The sequence below is a fragment of the Oncorhynchus keta genome, chromosome 17 (assembly GCF_023373465.1).
Source record: "Oncorhynchus keta strain PuntledgeMale-10-30-2019 chromosome 17, Oket_V2, whole genome shotgun sequence".
Lineage (NCBI taxonomy): Eukaryota > Metazoa > Chordata > Actinopteri > Salmoniformes > Salmonidae > Oncorhynchus > Oncorhynchus keta.
Genome location: NC_068437.1, coordinates 23,558,750 through 23,573,335, shown reverse-complemented (window position 1 = coordinate 23,573,335; position 14,586 = coordinate 23,558,750). Strand labels below are relative to the sequence as shown.

General features: G+C 42.7%; 1 protein-coding gene across 3 annotated transcripts in view; it reads left to right on the top strand.

The window, feature by feature from the left end:
• Positions 1–10,673, top strand: part of LOC118374081 (guanine nucleotide-binding protein G(o) subunit alpha) — a 164,006-nt gene extending 153,333 nt beyond the window's left edge. The window contains exons 7-8 of one of the 3 annotated variants that reach the window (XM_035760440.2): positions 335–488; positions 6,467–10,673. In XM_035760440.2, coding sequence (XP_035616333.1) covers positions 335–488; positions 6,467–6,654 — 342 coding nt within the window. In that variant the 3' untranslated portion in view covers positions 6,655–10,673. Of the gene's footprint in view, positions 1–334; positions 489–1,043; positions 2,553–5,276; positions 5,431–6,466 lie in introns of those variants that run through there. The other 2 variants (XM_052465724.1, XM_035760439.2) reach the window with 2 other exon arrangements.
• Positions 10,674–14,586: the final 3,913 nt, after the last annotated feature.

Here is a 14,586-nt window from a genome sequence, read left to right as displayed (position 1 = left end):
CCAAGGCTACGTACCTAATAACATTGTGCATGAACAAGGCTACCCTCCCAGGATGCTGCATACTAGTCATACTTAACATATTACCATGACACTGTGGCAAACAGGATCATGATAATGAAATACTGTAGACAGTTTATTTTAGAATGTTCTTGGATCTCAGGGGAAGTGGCTCATATACAGTTAACGCTTTAACTCCTGGAAGGGGCATTTCAAGTTTAGTTTCTGTTCTGCTTTGTAGTTTCCTTTCTTCACTTGTTTCTCTTATTTTGTGTGACATAGTTAGAAAGAGAGCCACACAGCAGACTGACTGACGTTGTTTTCTCTATACCCACAGAACCGCATGCATGAGTCTATGAAGCTGTTCGACAGCATCTGTAACAACAAATGGTTCACAGACACCTCCATCATTCTATTTCTCAACAAGAAGGACATATTCGAGCAGAAAATTAAGAAATCTCCCCTTAGTATCTGCTTCCCGGAGTACACAGGTAATTGATGAAGAGTGGAGGCTATTGGGCTAGGAGAACAGAGGGATGGAGTAGCAACAGGAAGGACAACTAGAAGAAGGGATAGTGTGGCAATGAGGGATCATGTGTAGAAAGGCTTGAAGAGGGATTATTAGCTTTCGGAATCAGAACTGGAGAAGAGGATTCGGTCTTATTATTCTCTTCTCATTTACTCACCCCTTACCTGGCATGACTCCATGTTATCATCGTAGGGCTTATAGTGCAGAGCAGCCCAGGAGTCTGGCTAGCCTGCTGTACTCGCTGTGTAAACCAAGGCCTCCCTACGCAGTTACAGGATAATCAAGCCACTTAGACAAACACTAGTTTTTACATTGGGTGTGTAATATTGAAAAAAAACATAGTTTTGTGTCCGTTCTTGTCCTTATATCTTTTTATTTTTTGTCTGCTTATCTTTCCCTTTTTATTTTCATCTTTCTACTTCTTCTTTCTTTTATTAACCGACCTTTCCACATCCCGTCTTGGACCATATATTTTCTCCATTTCCTTTTTCTCCTGCCTTTTCACACCTTTCTGCAGGCACGGACACCTTCATGGAGGCGGTGGGCCACATACAGTCTCAGTACGAGACCAGGAACAAGTCCCTCCAGAAGGAAGTGTATGCCCACATCACCTGTGCCACCGACACCAACAACATCCAGTTTGTGTTTGACGCTGTCACCGATGTCATCATCGCCAAAAACCTGCGTGGTTGTGGCCTGTATTAACCCAGAGGATAGACCCAGTGTGTCCCTGGATAGACCCATCTCCTCCACTTTTCCCTCAGTCTTTTATGGTTTTAGATTTGTTTATATAATAAAACATTTTAAATCAGTTTTAGAAAGAGAGACAGCTGTATTTTAGGCCTCAGGCTTTGCACATCACAAGGAGAGGTGAAGTCAGGAAAAATAGAGGACTCTTGAATGGAACAATTCGTTTTAGTTTGATAAAGAATATACATTTTGACAATTTGATACAAAAGTCATTTTAGCGGTAGATTATTTCTGTATGTTTGGCAATATGCTGCATTGTTTTACTAAAACACTTGCACAATGTTACACAACAGTAATAATTGCCTAACTGGAATTGGGTCACCACCATAAACAATAATATACAGTTTACAAGGAAAACTGCTCATCTTTACCAACAAAGTATCTCTTTTGCTTATTGAGTAGTAGTCATCTGAAATGAGAGGAATTTGTGCCTGGACAGTTTTGTGAAACACTTTGAAGTGGGAATTGGAGTTGAGGAGTTGGAGATGTGTTTGTGGCTAGTGGAAGATGTTGCCGTGTAAATAATGTGAATTTCAGGAATTTTGTTGAAATATTATTTGTTCCGCTTATGTCATGTGGGTTCTAAGATTTTTGTATTGGATGGCTTTTTTGGGCTATTGTCTAATATTTGTACGATTCAATTTTTCGGTGTGAAATGTGTTAGATTTGAAAGTACAGCCAAAGATGTTTTGAGCCCTTTTACACTGCAGTGGTCTCACTGAAGGGTACATTTGCCCAAACCGTACAGTGTATTTGCGTAACTAATTTTTAACCCATTTATAATAGAAATTGGTAGCAGTGGTAATCTTCATAAAAGTCACTGCCTGTTGAGTTAGAGCTGTAGAAATATTCACCCGTCATATTTAGTCCAGATTTTCTTGTTGAGGTTTAGGTGCCTCAGCAGTCTCAATCAAGCACTGGGAGTTGTTTGACTTACATTGATGGTGATTGGCATGGCTATGTCAGTAACTTATTTACCTTACCAATGCTATATTCTTAATGGGAGCGTCAATAGGATAAGCAGGGGGTGTTTAATGTGTGTGTGTGTGTGTGTGAGGTCAAATAAGTTAGTATCTGTTTGTAGTATACTGTAAGAGAGAGCGTGTGTAGGATGAGGTTATCCAGGAAACAGCTGTTCCATTCCTCATTACACAGAACCTCAGGAAGGACACCAAATGTCACAACACCCTCCCTGTCATTTGCCAGATAATGCCAAACCACCCTAAGAAGGGGAAAAACCTGTTGGTTTCTTGCCAAATAAAACCCTGCTCCCTGAGGTTTGATTCCGTCCTCCTCTTTTAGCTGTGCTCTTGTCATGGCTGTAGGGAGCTCTCTTCGAAATCACTCATTTGTCACACCCATGCAGGTGCCGGGTGAGTGGGGGTAGGGCAGATGTTTCCATGACGATCATTCTCAGCACCACGCCTGCCTTAGCTGGCAGGTGCAGCCTCCTGTGTGTCAGGTGACTCTGACAGCCACTGCGTTGATTCTCTGGGCTCTGTGAAAGATTTGTTGACTGTGCTGCAGTACACTACAACACCATTGCAGTAAGTTACTGTGTTGCTTCGGGTAAGTGCGCTGCAGAAAGCAAAGGCTGTGCCAGCTCCACAACAGGACATGGTCTCTGAGTTCTCATGGGCAGAAGAAATCTCATTCTGTGCCAAATCTGTTGAGACGGTGTTGGTGTGCCACATTTTATGATGAATAAAAAGCTTGTCCGTGCTGCGGTGTAGGCAGGCAGAGTCACAGCTGGAGTTTTCTATACCAGAGGCTAAACTAAGATGGAAGCCTTCAGAAGTCTAACAGGGCATGTGTGTGTGTCCCAGAGCACCCAACCAGATGGTCTCTGCTCATTGTATAGCTTGGCCTTACATATGACTGATGGCCTATAAATCCTGTGTCCTTGGTCCAGGGAATGAAGGGTAATAAGATCAGGGAACGGCAGGCAGAGAGAACGCTGGTAATAGAGTTTATGTGCACAGCAGTGAGGCTGATGGATAATGGAGTCTTATGGGCTAAGGTAAAGAGATAGATTGGTAAGTGTATCTGCTGGAGAGAAACGAATGGGAGGTACAATATGTGGCCCTGAGTAAACTGGATCTCCAGTCTGAGAGAGAGAGAGAGAGAGAGAGAGAGAGAGAGAGAGAGAGAGAGAGAGAGAGAGAGAGAGAGAGAGAGAGAGAGAGAGAGAGAGAGAGAGAGAGAGAGAGAGAGAGAGAGAGAGAGAGAGAGAGAGAGAGAGAGAGAGAGAGAGAGAGAGAGAGAGAGAGAGAGAGAGAGAGAGAGAGAGAGAGAGAGAGAGAGAGAGAGAGAGAGAGAGAGAGAGAGAGAGAGAGAGAGAGAGAGAGAGAGAGAGAGAGAATACAGTAGTGTGGTCCTCTGATGTAGTAGAGATTAGTTTACCACATCTGCACTTTCCCTTGGTGGAGATGGTTCACGTGATGTACAGAAGCTGTGATGTACAGAAGCTGTCTGGAGCTATAATACAGTTGATTAGCTGTCAGGCTCTCCCAGCACCCAGTGTGTCAGTCCCTGTCAAGCACACATGCACGCACATACAAAACACATATACACACCAAGGTACTTCCAATCACAGCAGGCAAAACATACCAATATTTCAACTGCAGCCATAAATAATAAAACAATCGGCACAACAATATAACTTTTGAAAAGGAGAATTCTTTCCCTGAATGCATTTCACCCTATGTGACACCAAGACTGTCTCTGCATCAGCATGGATGGAATACATTGGAGGCTATTCTCTGGAGCTTACCACAACCCCTATGAGGAAATTAAATTGTTGTTCATTTGAAAATGCAGTGTCCGTCCAAACCATACCACACCGTACCAAGCCACCAACCCACAAGCAGCACTAGGATGCTGACAGTACAGTACGTCATGGTATGATTTAGTGCCTGTTCTCTAGTAGGTGTTGTTTGTGTCTCACTGATGTAATTATTGTTTGCTCATTCGTCTCTTTCACTGTTATGATTATTTATTGAAGGGTGTATTTATATGAAGGAAATAATAAAGCACCACGTGAAACTCTGTCTGACCCTTCCTCACTCTCTTTTTTTCTCTCTCTCCCTCTGTCGCTCTCTCCCAGGCCAAGTGCCTGCTTCTTTATGACTCATGGCACTCTCTCTGCGTCATGTTTACCCTGGAAAAGGGAATTATTTAAATAGAGGTCAAGTTGGATGATGATCAAGTTTGTGTATCCGCCGTGCAGTGAGTGCTTTGCGCTCTCTCTCTCTCTCTCTCTCTCTCTCTCTCTCTCTCTCTCTCCTCTCCTCTCTCTCTCTCTCCTCTCTCTCTACTCTGTCCTCTCTTGCCCAATGGGATGCTACTGAACTAATTATGAGTGTGTCACCGCCTGCAGTACAGAGCCCAGGGGACTATGAGAAACAAACTACTGCCCGTTGCACAGCACACTCGCACAAACTTTACACTAACACACAACACCTCTCTCAGTACCACAACACACACTCTTACAGACACACAATATTTCACTATGTCTCCATCCTCTTTCTCGATCTCTCTGCATGTTGATGAGAACTGTGAAGGGATGATTGGACTGGTCCTGTCTCTCTCCTCTGCCCCCTGTTTATCACCTGAGTTATTGTCAGACACATGGACACTGAGCACAGCAGCTGCTAGCTGTCTCCTAGAAACATCTCATTATGTCTGATTCTAGCCATTCAATGTTCTTTATCGCAGAGCTCAATTGTTCGGATTGGTTCAACAAAGTTTCATTCGCAACCCTTTCTTCTCCTACTTAGCAGTCTGTCCTGTCCGAGTGCTTTGGGAGGCTCTCTATCTCTACTGTCCTCAAGTCATGAAGCTTGGTTCAACTAGTGCAGCTTGGTTTTTATTGCTCTGATGCTAACCTTTCCACGTGATCTGTTTCTCTCTCCCTCCCCACCTCTCTTCCTCCTCTTTCTCTCTTCCTACCTCTGCTTCTGTCCTCCTTTCTCTCTTCCTCCTTTTCTCTCCACTGCAGAATCGCATGCACGAGTCTCTTATGCTGTTCGATTCCATCTGTAACAACAAATTCTTCATTGACACTTCCATCATTCTCTTCCTCAACAAGAAAGATCTGTTTGCCGAAAAGATCAAGAAATCTGCCTTGAGTATCTGTTTCCCTGAGTATACCGGTAAGATTTGTAACTGAATGGACACTTTTGTACATTTTGTAAATGTAAGAATTGCCTAATCGTATCTGCTAGCTGAAACCCTGCAGTTGAGTCTGCAAAATTCCACCTCGGTCTTGACTATGTGATCTTAAAAGGAGTTGACATTGTGGCATATTCAACCAGAGGGGAATACAAATATTTAGTTTCTCTAACCCCCCTTGCCCCCTCTCTCTCCCCTGTCTGACAAGGTGAGATGGTCAACCATAGCCTAAGAGAGAATAAAAGCAGAGCCACGCTTGAGCAGTCATGGAGAAGGGATGGCCAGTGAGGGCTGTCTCCGTCCCTGTTTGCTCAGGCACAGACAGACAGACACCATACCCTTTCCTTTCCCTGCTCAGAGAGCCGCAGGGGACACATTTATATATTTTATTTGGCCTTTATTTATCCAGGAGAGTCAATTTAAGGAACAAATTGTTATTTACAATGACGGCCTGGCCAGTGACGACTGGGAAACGCAGTGCAATAAATAATAAATAAATAAACACTGCAGAAGTGAACGTTATTCTGCAGCCGTCCACATCTGACACAAAGCTAAGCCAATGGGACCGTTGTATTCTCATGGTAACTAAAGTCACATGGGTTCTCTCAATAGAGTATTGTGGTTTTTGCAATAGAGCTAACTACAGATGTAAGATCTTAATTTGATCACCCTGTTGCAGGGAAGAAAAAACAACTTGTAGTGTAGTTGAAGTTTGAAATTTCAGACTTGGACGTCCATGAATTATAATCCACATAATTCACATTTCCTGTTGCTGCAGGATTATTTTCCTTCTATAGCAAACTGGCTCAAACTAATAACCTATCTGCATAGTTATGTTTGTTATGTTAATATATTTATGTAGCAGAATGTAAAAACGTATTGAATGGAATGAATTCAGGCCCTAAAAGCTCTCTTCAGCTTAGTTCTTACACTTTCACTGTTCCCTTTCTCTCTGTTCTGTCTTTCCTCCTTTCTCCCTCTTCCTCTCTTTTACTCTCTCCATTACCTCCATTACAGGTTCTAACACCTATGACGATGCAGCTGCCTACATCCAAGCACAATTTGAGAGCAAGAACCGCTCACCTAATAAGGAGATCTACTGTCACCTGACGTGTGCCACGGATACAGGGAACATCCAGGTGGTGTTTGACGCTGTTACTGACATCATCATCGCCAACAACCTGCGAGGCTGTGGTTTGTACTAAGCCCTGATCGCTTCACCTCTGGAAATTATTCTAATTGAAAATGCAACTTGGTAAATAATGAAATTTAATAGGCATACGTATATATAAATATATACACAGTACCAATCAAAAGTTTGGACACACCTACTCATTCAAGGGTTTTTCTTTATTTTTACTATTTTCTACATTGTAGAATAATATTGAAGACATCAAACTATGAAATAACACATATGGAATCATGTAGAAACCAAAAAAGTGTTAAACGAATCAAAATATATTTTAGATTATTCAAAGTAGCCACCCTTTGCCTTGATGACAGCTTTGCACACTCTTGGCCTTCTCTCAACTAGTACAAATAAAGAAAAACCCTTGAATGAGTAGGTGTGTCCAAACTTTTGATTGGTACTGTGTATAATGGGGCCATACTTGCAAACATTAGAAACAGTTTGCCTTTAAACTGTTTCTCCGTCTCAAAATGTGCATCAGCCAATTAATATCGTCATTGATTAGTATCATTGTCCCATCAAATAGCCTGGCACATTTTAGCCCTATCCTAACCTCACCAGCTGTCGGTGATTATTCTGTATAACAAATTCCACAAAGATATTAGACTTTTTATCCACCACGGCATTTCTTGAAATAGGTTAAACCGGGCCACCAGAGGGATATTTTAAACCTATTTGGTATGGTATGTTAGGCCTATGTAGAACACTAATTAATCATTAAGTTATTTATTTTTTTACATTTAATTTCACCTTTATTTAACCAGGTAGGGCAGTGACAAGTTCTCATTTACAACTGCGACCTGGCCAAGATTGGGGCGGATTGGGGCGGCAGGGTAGCCTAGTGGTTAGAGTGTTGGACTAGTAACCGGAAGGTTGCAAGTTCAAACCCCCGAGCTGACTTGCACATCATCATCAGCACATCTATCTGTATATTTTTTAACATTTATTTAACCAGGCAAGTCAGTTAAGAACAAATTCTTATTTTCAATGACGGCCTAGGAACAGTGGGTTAAGTGCCAGATTTGTAAATCTGTCGTTCTGCCCCTGAACAGGCACTTAACCCACTGTTCCTAGGCCGTCATTGAAAATAAGAATTTGTTCTTAACTGACTTGCCTGGTTAAATAAAGGTTAAAAAATATACAGATAGATGTGCTGATGATGATGTGCAAGTAGAAATGTAGGTGTGCAAAAGAGCAACAAAAAAAAGTATATAAAAATATGGGGATGAGCGGACGGTAAGCTGCTCAGATAGCTGATGTTTAAAGTTAGTCTCCAACTTCAGCGTTTTTTGCAATTCGTTCCAGTCATTGGCAGCAGAGAACTGTAAGGAAAGGCGGCCAAAGGAGGTGTTGGCTTTGGACATGACCAGTGAGATGTACCTGCTGGACCGTGTGCTACGGGTGGGTGTTGTTATGGTGACTAGTGAACTGAGACTTATAGATGACCTGGAGCCAGTGGGTCTGGCGACAAATTGCTAGACATTGATTCAGCTTTGACCTAAACTTTATTAAACATGCACCATTCTAAGAAGTGGCGAAGCGGGGCTCCGGTGTGCTCCAGCAGATCTACACTCCTGTATAACAGTGTGTCAGTCTGCAAGAGGGACTCCAAGAAGCTTCACATTAAATATATTTGTAATTTACAAGGTTTTGGCTGCACCCTTACATCACAATAAATATAATTAATTATACTATACCTCACCTGGAATTCGAACTTGCTGCAAACAACGAAAATTACCAGAAGCCAAGATCACAACAGTGAGCTAGCTATCTGTCCAATTGAACTTTTGTGTTTGTTTTAGTAACTTTGATTAGCAGATCAACGTGTGACTTCTGTTAAGGATGCTCTCATGAAAAAGTGTTTGGTCACGTCCAACTATGTCAACATTGGTAATTGGCTGATACAGAATTTGTTACAGAAAATAATAATGTCCAGCTGGTGATGTTAGCATAGGGCTAAATATGCCAGGTTATCTAATGGGAAAAGCTAACAAGTAGCGTTCTATCACGTGCAACTACATCAATGATTTTATTTGACTGGCGTGGATTTAAATGTAAATGTTTTAATGTTCGCAAGTATGGCCCCATTGTTTTTAGTTTGTCTTCGAAGAGCTGCCAACAGAACTGATTTCTTATAGAAACCCAGCCTTTAAAATTTTAGAACAAAGTTGAGAACTCATTTAATGTTTGTTTTTTCCCCTTCCCGACTGTCTTTTTGTTTTTAACAAAACAACCTTGTTTTTCATAATGTTTTTGTATTTTTTTTATGTTTATGTTTATCATGTCTATATTTATTACATGAATATCAGTCCATGGGTGACCTGTACACATTTGCCTGAGTATATTGCTGTTGTAATTATGCTGAAAACTGTTCTAGCTCTAACAATGGCTATGATAGGTATGATGGTCATGAGTACGACAGTCAATATCAGTTTCTTTCTTTTGTACCAGACTGGGTTTTCATGGTAATCCTGGAAGTTCTGTTCAGCTATTTGATCATTTAGTTAAAAGGAAACACCCAGGATTGATGCACCCTTTTTCCACCCATCCCTTCCTGTCACTCCGTTGGGCCTTTGCCATTGGCTGTGTGGATTATGGAGCGGGGAGTCACAGCGTGTGACCCAAAGCCTCTGAACCGGATATCTGAAAAGTGTCAGTATCAGTGCCAACCCCAGGAGAATGACAGGTTTGGAGATAGTCCTAGGAGCACTTTGTTACTGTAATGAATACCTATTAACATGATCATGTAAGGAACTTATACTTTTTTATGATCATTTATTAATTTATTTATTTATCGTCTGTCCCACACACCACCTCTGCACTCACCACACACCTTGTACTTTATTCCTCCACTCGTCTTTTTATTTTTCTAGCACCCACCTCTCTCACCTCGTTTAATTGTTTTGGGTTGGCCATTAGCTGGGTAGTGGTGTCTCCCGTCACGCCTCCTGACACAAATAGCATGAGCAACCCTTCAGCCTTTTTATAAAAATAATAATACAAATAAAAAGAGGGAGTTAAACGCATCACATAGAAAACGTTGAGAAAAAATCCTACAAAATCCACAAAAAAAGGTAAAAGAAATGGAAAAACGAAAGAAAAAAAGAAAGACAACAGCGACATAAAGAGACAACCATCATATGGACTGGGTGTATGGACTGGGTGTTACCAGTAATGTGGAGATTTGAGGTCAAGGGTCATTGGACTGTGTGTCTTGGTAGAAAGCTGTAGATCCTTGGGTTCTAAAATCTTTACAATGTGGAACTATTGAAGAACAAATTAACAAAAAAGTATGATTATGACAATAATAACAATGCAGAAAATGATGATGATTATAATTACAATATCAATGATAATGATGATTCTGTAATATTATTGAAGTATATTTCTTGTGCTTTGTAGCTACAGAACATTTTTTTCTTTCCCCCTTTAAAAAAAAATGTTTGCAAGCGTTCCCGTGATCCACACTTGAACTGTTTTTACTGACTTACTGATGTTTATGAACTGTACTGATTATTTCTGCCTGTTCTCCCTGCATTACAGTGTCTTTACTTAGCCTGACTTATATATATATATATAATATCTATTTTTTTTATTTTGTTATTTTGGAAGAACCACTTTGGAGCACGTCCTGTCCCATTGCTGTTAAGGGCGGGGTGTGTACGCGGCTGTACACATTCATGCGCTTTCTTTTATTTTGGGGGAATTGTACTCAAACACCTTCCAGGTCTGCATAGAAAAGCACAGCTCTCACTTCACACATAGATTTGGAAAGATGTATCTCTCCTCCCTATCTGCCTTCTTGATTTAAATGTTTTTAAAGAATACTGTGTATTATTACATATACCAGTTTGGCATTCTTTTTCTTTTGATCCCCTCCTTTTTCCTCAATTTTTTATCCCAGTAAATGCTTTTCCGTGCTGCTTTTTCTCCCTCCTCTTTAGGGAATGGTTGTTCTTTCATGTGGGATGTTCGTGCTGGAATACCAATCGAATGTAGTGTTTACATTAAAAGCCACAGTTTTCATGACTACAACTTAGGGCCTTCTGATTCTTATTGTCACTCATAATTAACCTTCTATCTATTACACTGTCCTCTGGCACCTGACACCTTCTATTTATTACACTGTCCTTTGGCACCTGACACCTTCTATTTATTACACTGTCCTCTGGCACCTGACACCTTCTATCTATTACACTGTCCTCTGGCACCTGACACCTATCTATTACACTGTCCTCTGGCACCTGACACCTTCTATCTATTACACTGTCCTCTGGCACCTGACACCATCTATCTATTACACTGTCCTCTGGCACCTGACACCTATCTATTACACTGTCCTCTGGCACCTGACACCTTCTATTTATTACACTGTCCTCTGGCACCTGACACCTTCTATCTATTACACTGTCCTCTGGCACCTGACACCTATCTATTACACTGTCCTCTGGCACCTGACACCTATCTATTACACTGTCCTCTGGCACCTGACACCTTCTGTCTATTACACTGTCCTCTGGCACCTGACACCTATCTATTACACTGTCCTCTGGCACCTGACACCTTCTATCTATTACACTGTCCTCTGGCACCTGACACCTTCTATCTATTACACTGTCCTCTGGCACCTGACACCTTCTATCTATTACACTGTCCTCTGGCACCTGACACCTATCTATTACACTGTCCTCTGGCACCTGACACCTGCTATTTATTACACTGTCCTCTGGCACCTGACACCTATCTATTACACTGTCCTCTGGCACCTGACACCTTCTATCTATTACACTGTCCTCTGGCACCTGACACCTTCTATCTATTACACTGTCCTCTGGCACCTGACACCTATGTATTACACTGTCCTCTGGCACCTGACACCTTCTATCTATTACACTGTCCTCTGGCACCTGACACCTTCTATCTATTACACTGTCCTCTGGCACCTGACACCTTCTATCTATTACACTGTCCTCTGGCACCTGACACCTATCTATTACACTGTCTTCTGGCACCTGACACCTATCTATAACACTGTCCTCTGGCACCTGACACCTATCTATTACACTGTCCTCTGGCACCTGACACCTATCTATTACACTGTCCTCTGGCACCTGACACCTGCTATTTATTACACTGTCCTCTGGCACCTGACACCTATCTATTACACTGTCCTCTGGCACCTGACACCTTCTATCTATTACACTGTCCTCTGGCACCTGACACCTTCTATCTATTACACTGTCCTCTGGCACCTGACACCTATGTATTACACTGTCCTCTGGCACCTGACACCTTCTATCTATTACACTGTCCTCTGGCACCTGACACCTTCTATCTATTACACTGTCCTCTGGCACCTGACACCTTCTATCTATTACACTGTCCTCTGGCACCTGACACCTATCTATTACACTGTCTTCTGGCACCTGACACCTATCTATAACACTGTCCTCTGGCACCTGACACCTATCTATTACACTGTCCTCTGGCACCTGACACCTTCTATCTATTACACTGTCCTCTGGCACCTGACACCTTCTATCTATTACACTGTCCTCTGGCACCTGACACGTTCTATCTATTACACTGTCCTCTGGCACCTGACACCTTCTATCTATTACACTGTCCTCTGGCACCTGACACCATCTATCTATTACACTGTCCTCGGGCACCTGACACCTATCTATTACACTGTACTCTGGTACCTGACACCTTCTATCTATTACACTGTCCTCTGGCACCTGACACGTTCTATCTATTACACTGTCCTCTGGCACCTGACACCTTCTATCTATTACACTGTCCTCTGGCACCTGACACCTATCTATTACACTGTCCTCTGGCACCTGACACATATCTATTACACTGTCCTCTGGCACCTGACACTTTCTATCTATTACACTGTCCTCTGGCACCTGACACCTTCTATCTATTACACTGTCCTCTGGCACCTGACACCATCTATCTATTACACTGTCCTCTGGCACCTGACACCTATCTATTACACTGTCCTCTGGCACCTGACACCTTCTATTTATTACATTTTCCTCTGGCACTTGACACCTTCTATCTATTACACTGTCCTCTGGCACCTGACACCTTCTATCTATTACACTGTCCTCTGGCACCTGACACCTTCTATATATTACACTGTCCTCTGGCACCTGACACCTATCTATTACACTGTCCTCTGGCACCTGACACCTATCTATTACACTGTCCTCTGGCACCTGACACTTTCTATCTATTACACTGTCCTCTGGCACCTGACACCTTCTATCTATTACACTGTCCTCTGGCACCTGGCACCTTCTATCTATTACACTGTCCTCTGGCACCTGACACCTTCTATCTATTACACTGTCCTCTGGCACCTGACACCTTCTATCTATTACACTGTCCTCTGGCACCTGACACCTTCTATCTATTACACTGTCCTCTGGCACCTGACACCTTCTATCTATTACACTGTCCTCTGGCACCTGACACCTTCTATTTATTACACTGTCCTCTGGCACCTGACACCTTCTATCTATTACACTGTCCTCTGGCACCTGACACCTTCTATCTATTACACTGTCCTCTGGCACCTGACACCTTCTATCTATTACACTGTCCTCTGGCACCTGACACCTATCTATTACACTGTCTTCTGGCACCTGACACCTATCTATAACACTGTCCTCTGGCACCTGACACCTATCTATTACACTGTCCTCTGGCACCTGACACCTATCTATTACACTGTCCTCTGGCACCTGACACCTGCTATTTATTACACTGTCCTCTGGCACCTGACACCTATCTATTACACTGTCCTCTGGCACCTGACACCTTCTATCTATTACACTGTCCTCTGGCACCTGACACCTATCTATTACACTGTCCTCTGGCACCTGACACCTATGTATTACACTGTCCTCTGGCACCTGACACCTTCTATCTATTACACTGTCCTCTGGCACCTGACACCTTCTATCTATTACACTGTCCTCTGGCACCTGACACCTTCTATCTATTACACTGTCCTCTGGCACCTGACACCTATCTATTACACTGTCTTCTGGCACCTGACACCTATCTATAACACTGTCCTCTGGCACCTGACACCTATCTATTACACTGTCCTCTGGCACCTGACACCTTCTATCTATTACACTGTCCTCTGGCACCTGACACCTTCTATCTATTACACTGTCCTCTGGCACCTGACACGTTCTATCTATTACACTGTCCTCTGGCACCTGACACCTTCTATCTATTACACTGTCCTCTGGCACCTGACACCATCTATCTATTACACTGTCCTCGGGCACCTGACACCTATCTATTACACTGTACTCTGGCACCTGACACCTATCTATTACACTTTCCTCTGGCACCTGACACTTTCTATCTATTACACTGTCCTCTGGCACCTGACACCTTCTATCTATTACACTGTCCTCTGGCACCTGACACCTATCTATTACACTGTCCTCTGGCACCTGACACCTATCTATTACACTGTCCTCTGGCACCTGACACTTTCTATCTATTACACTGTCCTCTGGCACCTGACACCTTCTATCTATTACACTGTCCTCTGGCACCTGACACCATCTATCTATTACACTGTCCTCTGGCACCTGACACCTATCTATTACACTGTCCTCTGGCACCTGACACCTTCTATTTATTACATTTTCCTCTGGCACTTGACACCTTCTATCTATTACACTGTCCTCTGGCACCTGACACCTTCTATCTATTACACTGTCCTCTGGCACCTGACACCTTCTATATATTACACTGTCCTCTGGCACCTGACACCTATCTATTACACTGTCCTCTGGCACCTGACACCTATCTATTACACTGTCCTCTGGCACCTGACACTTTCTATCTATTACACTGTCCTCTGGCACCTGACACCTTCTATCTATTACACTGTCCTCTGGCACCTGGC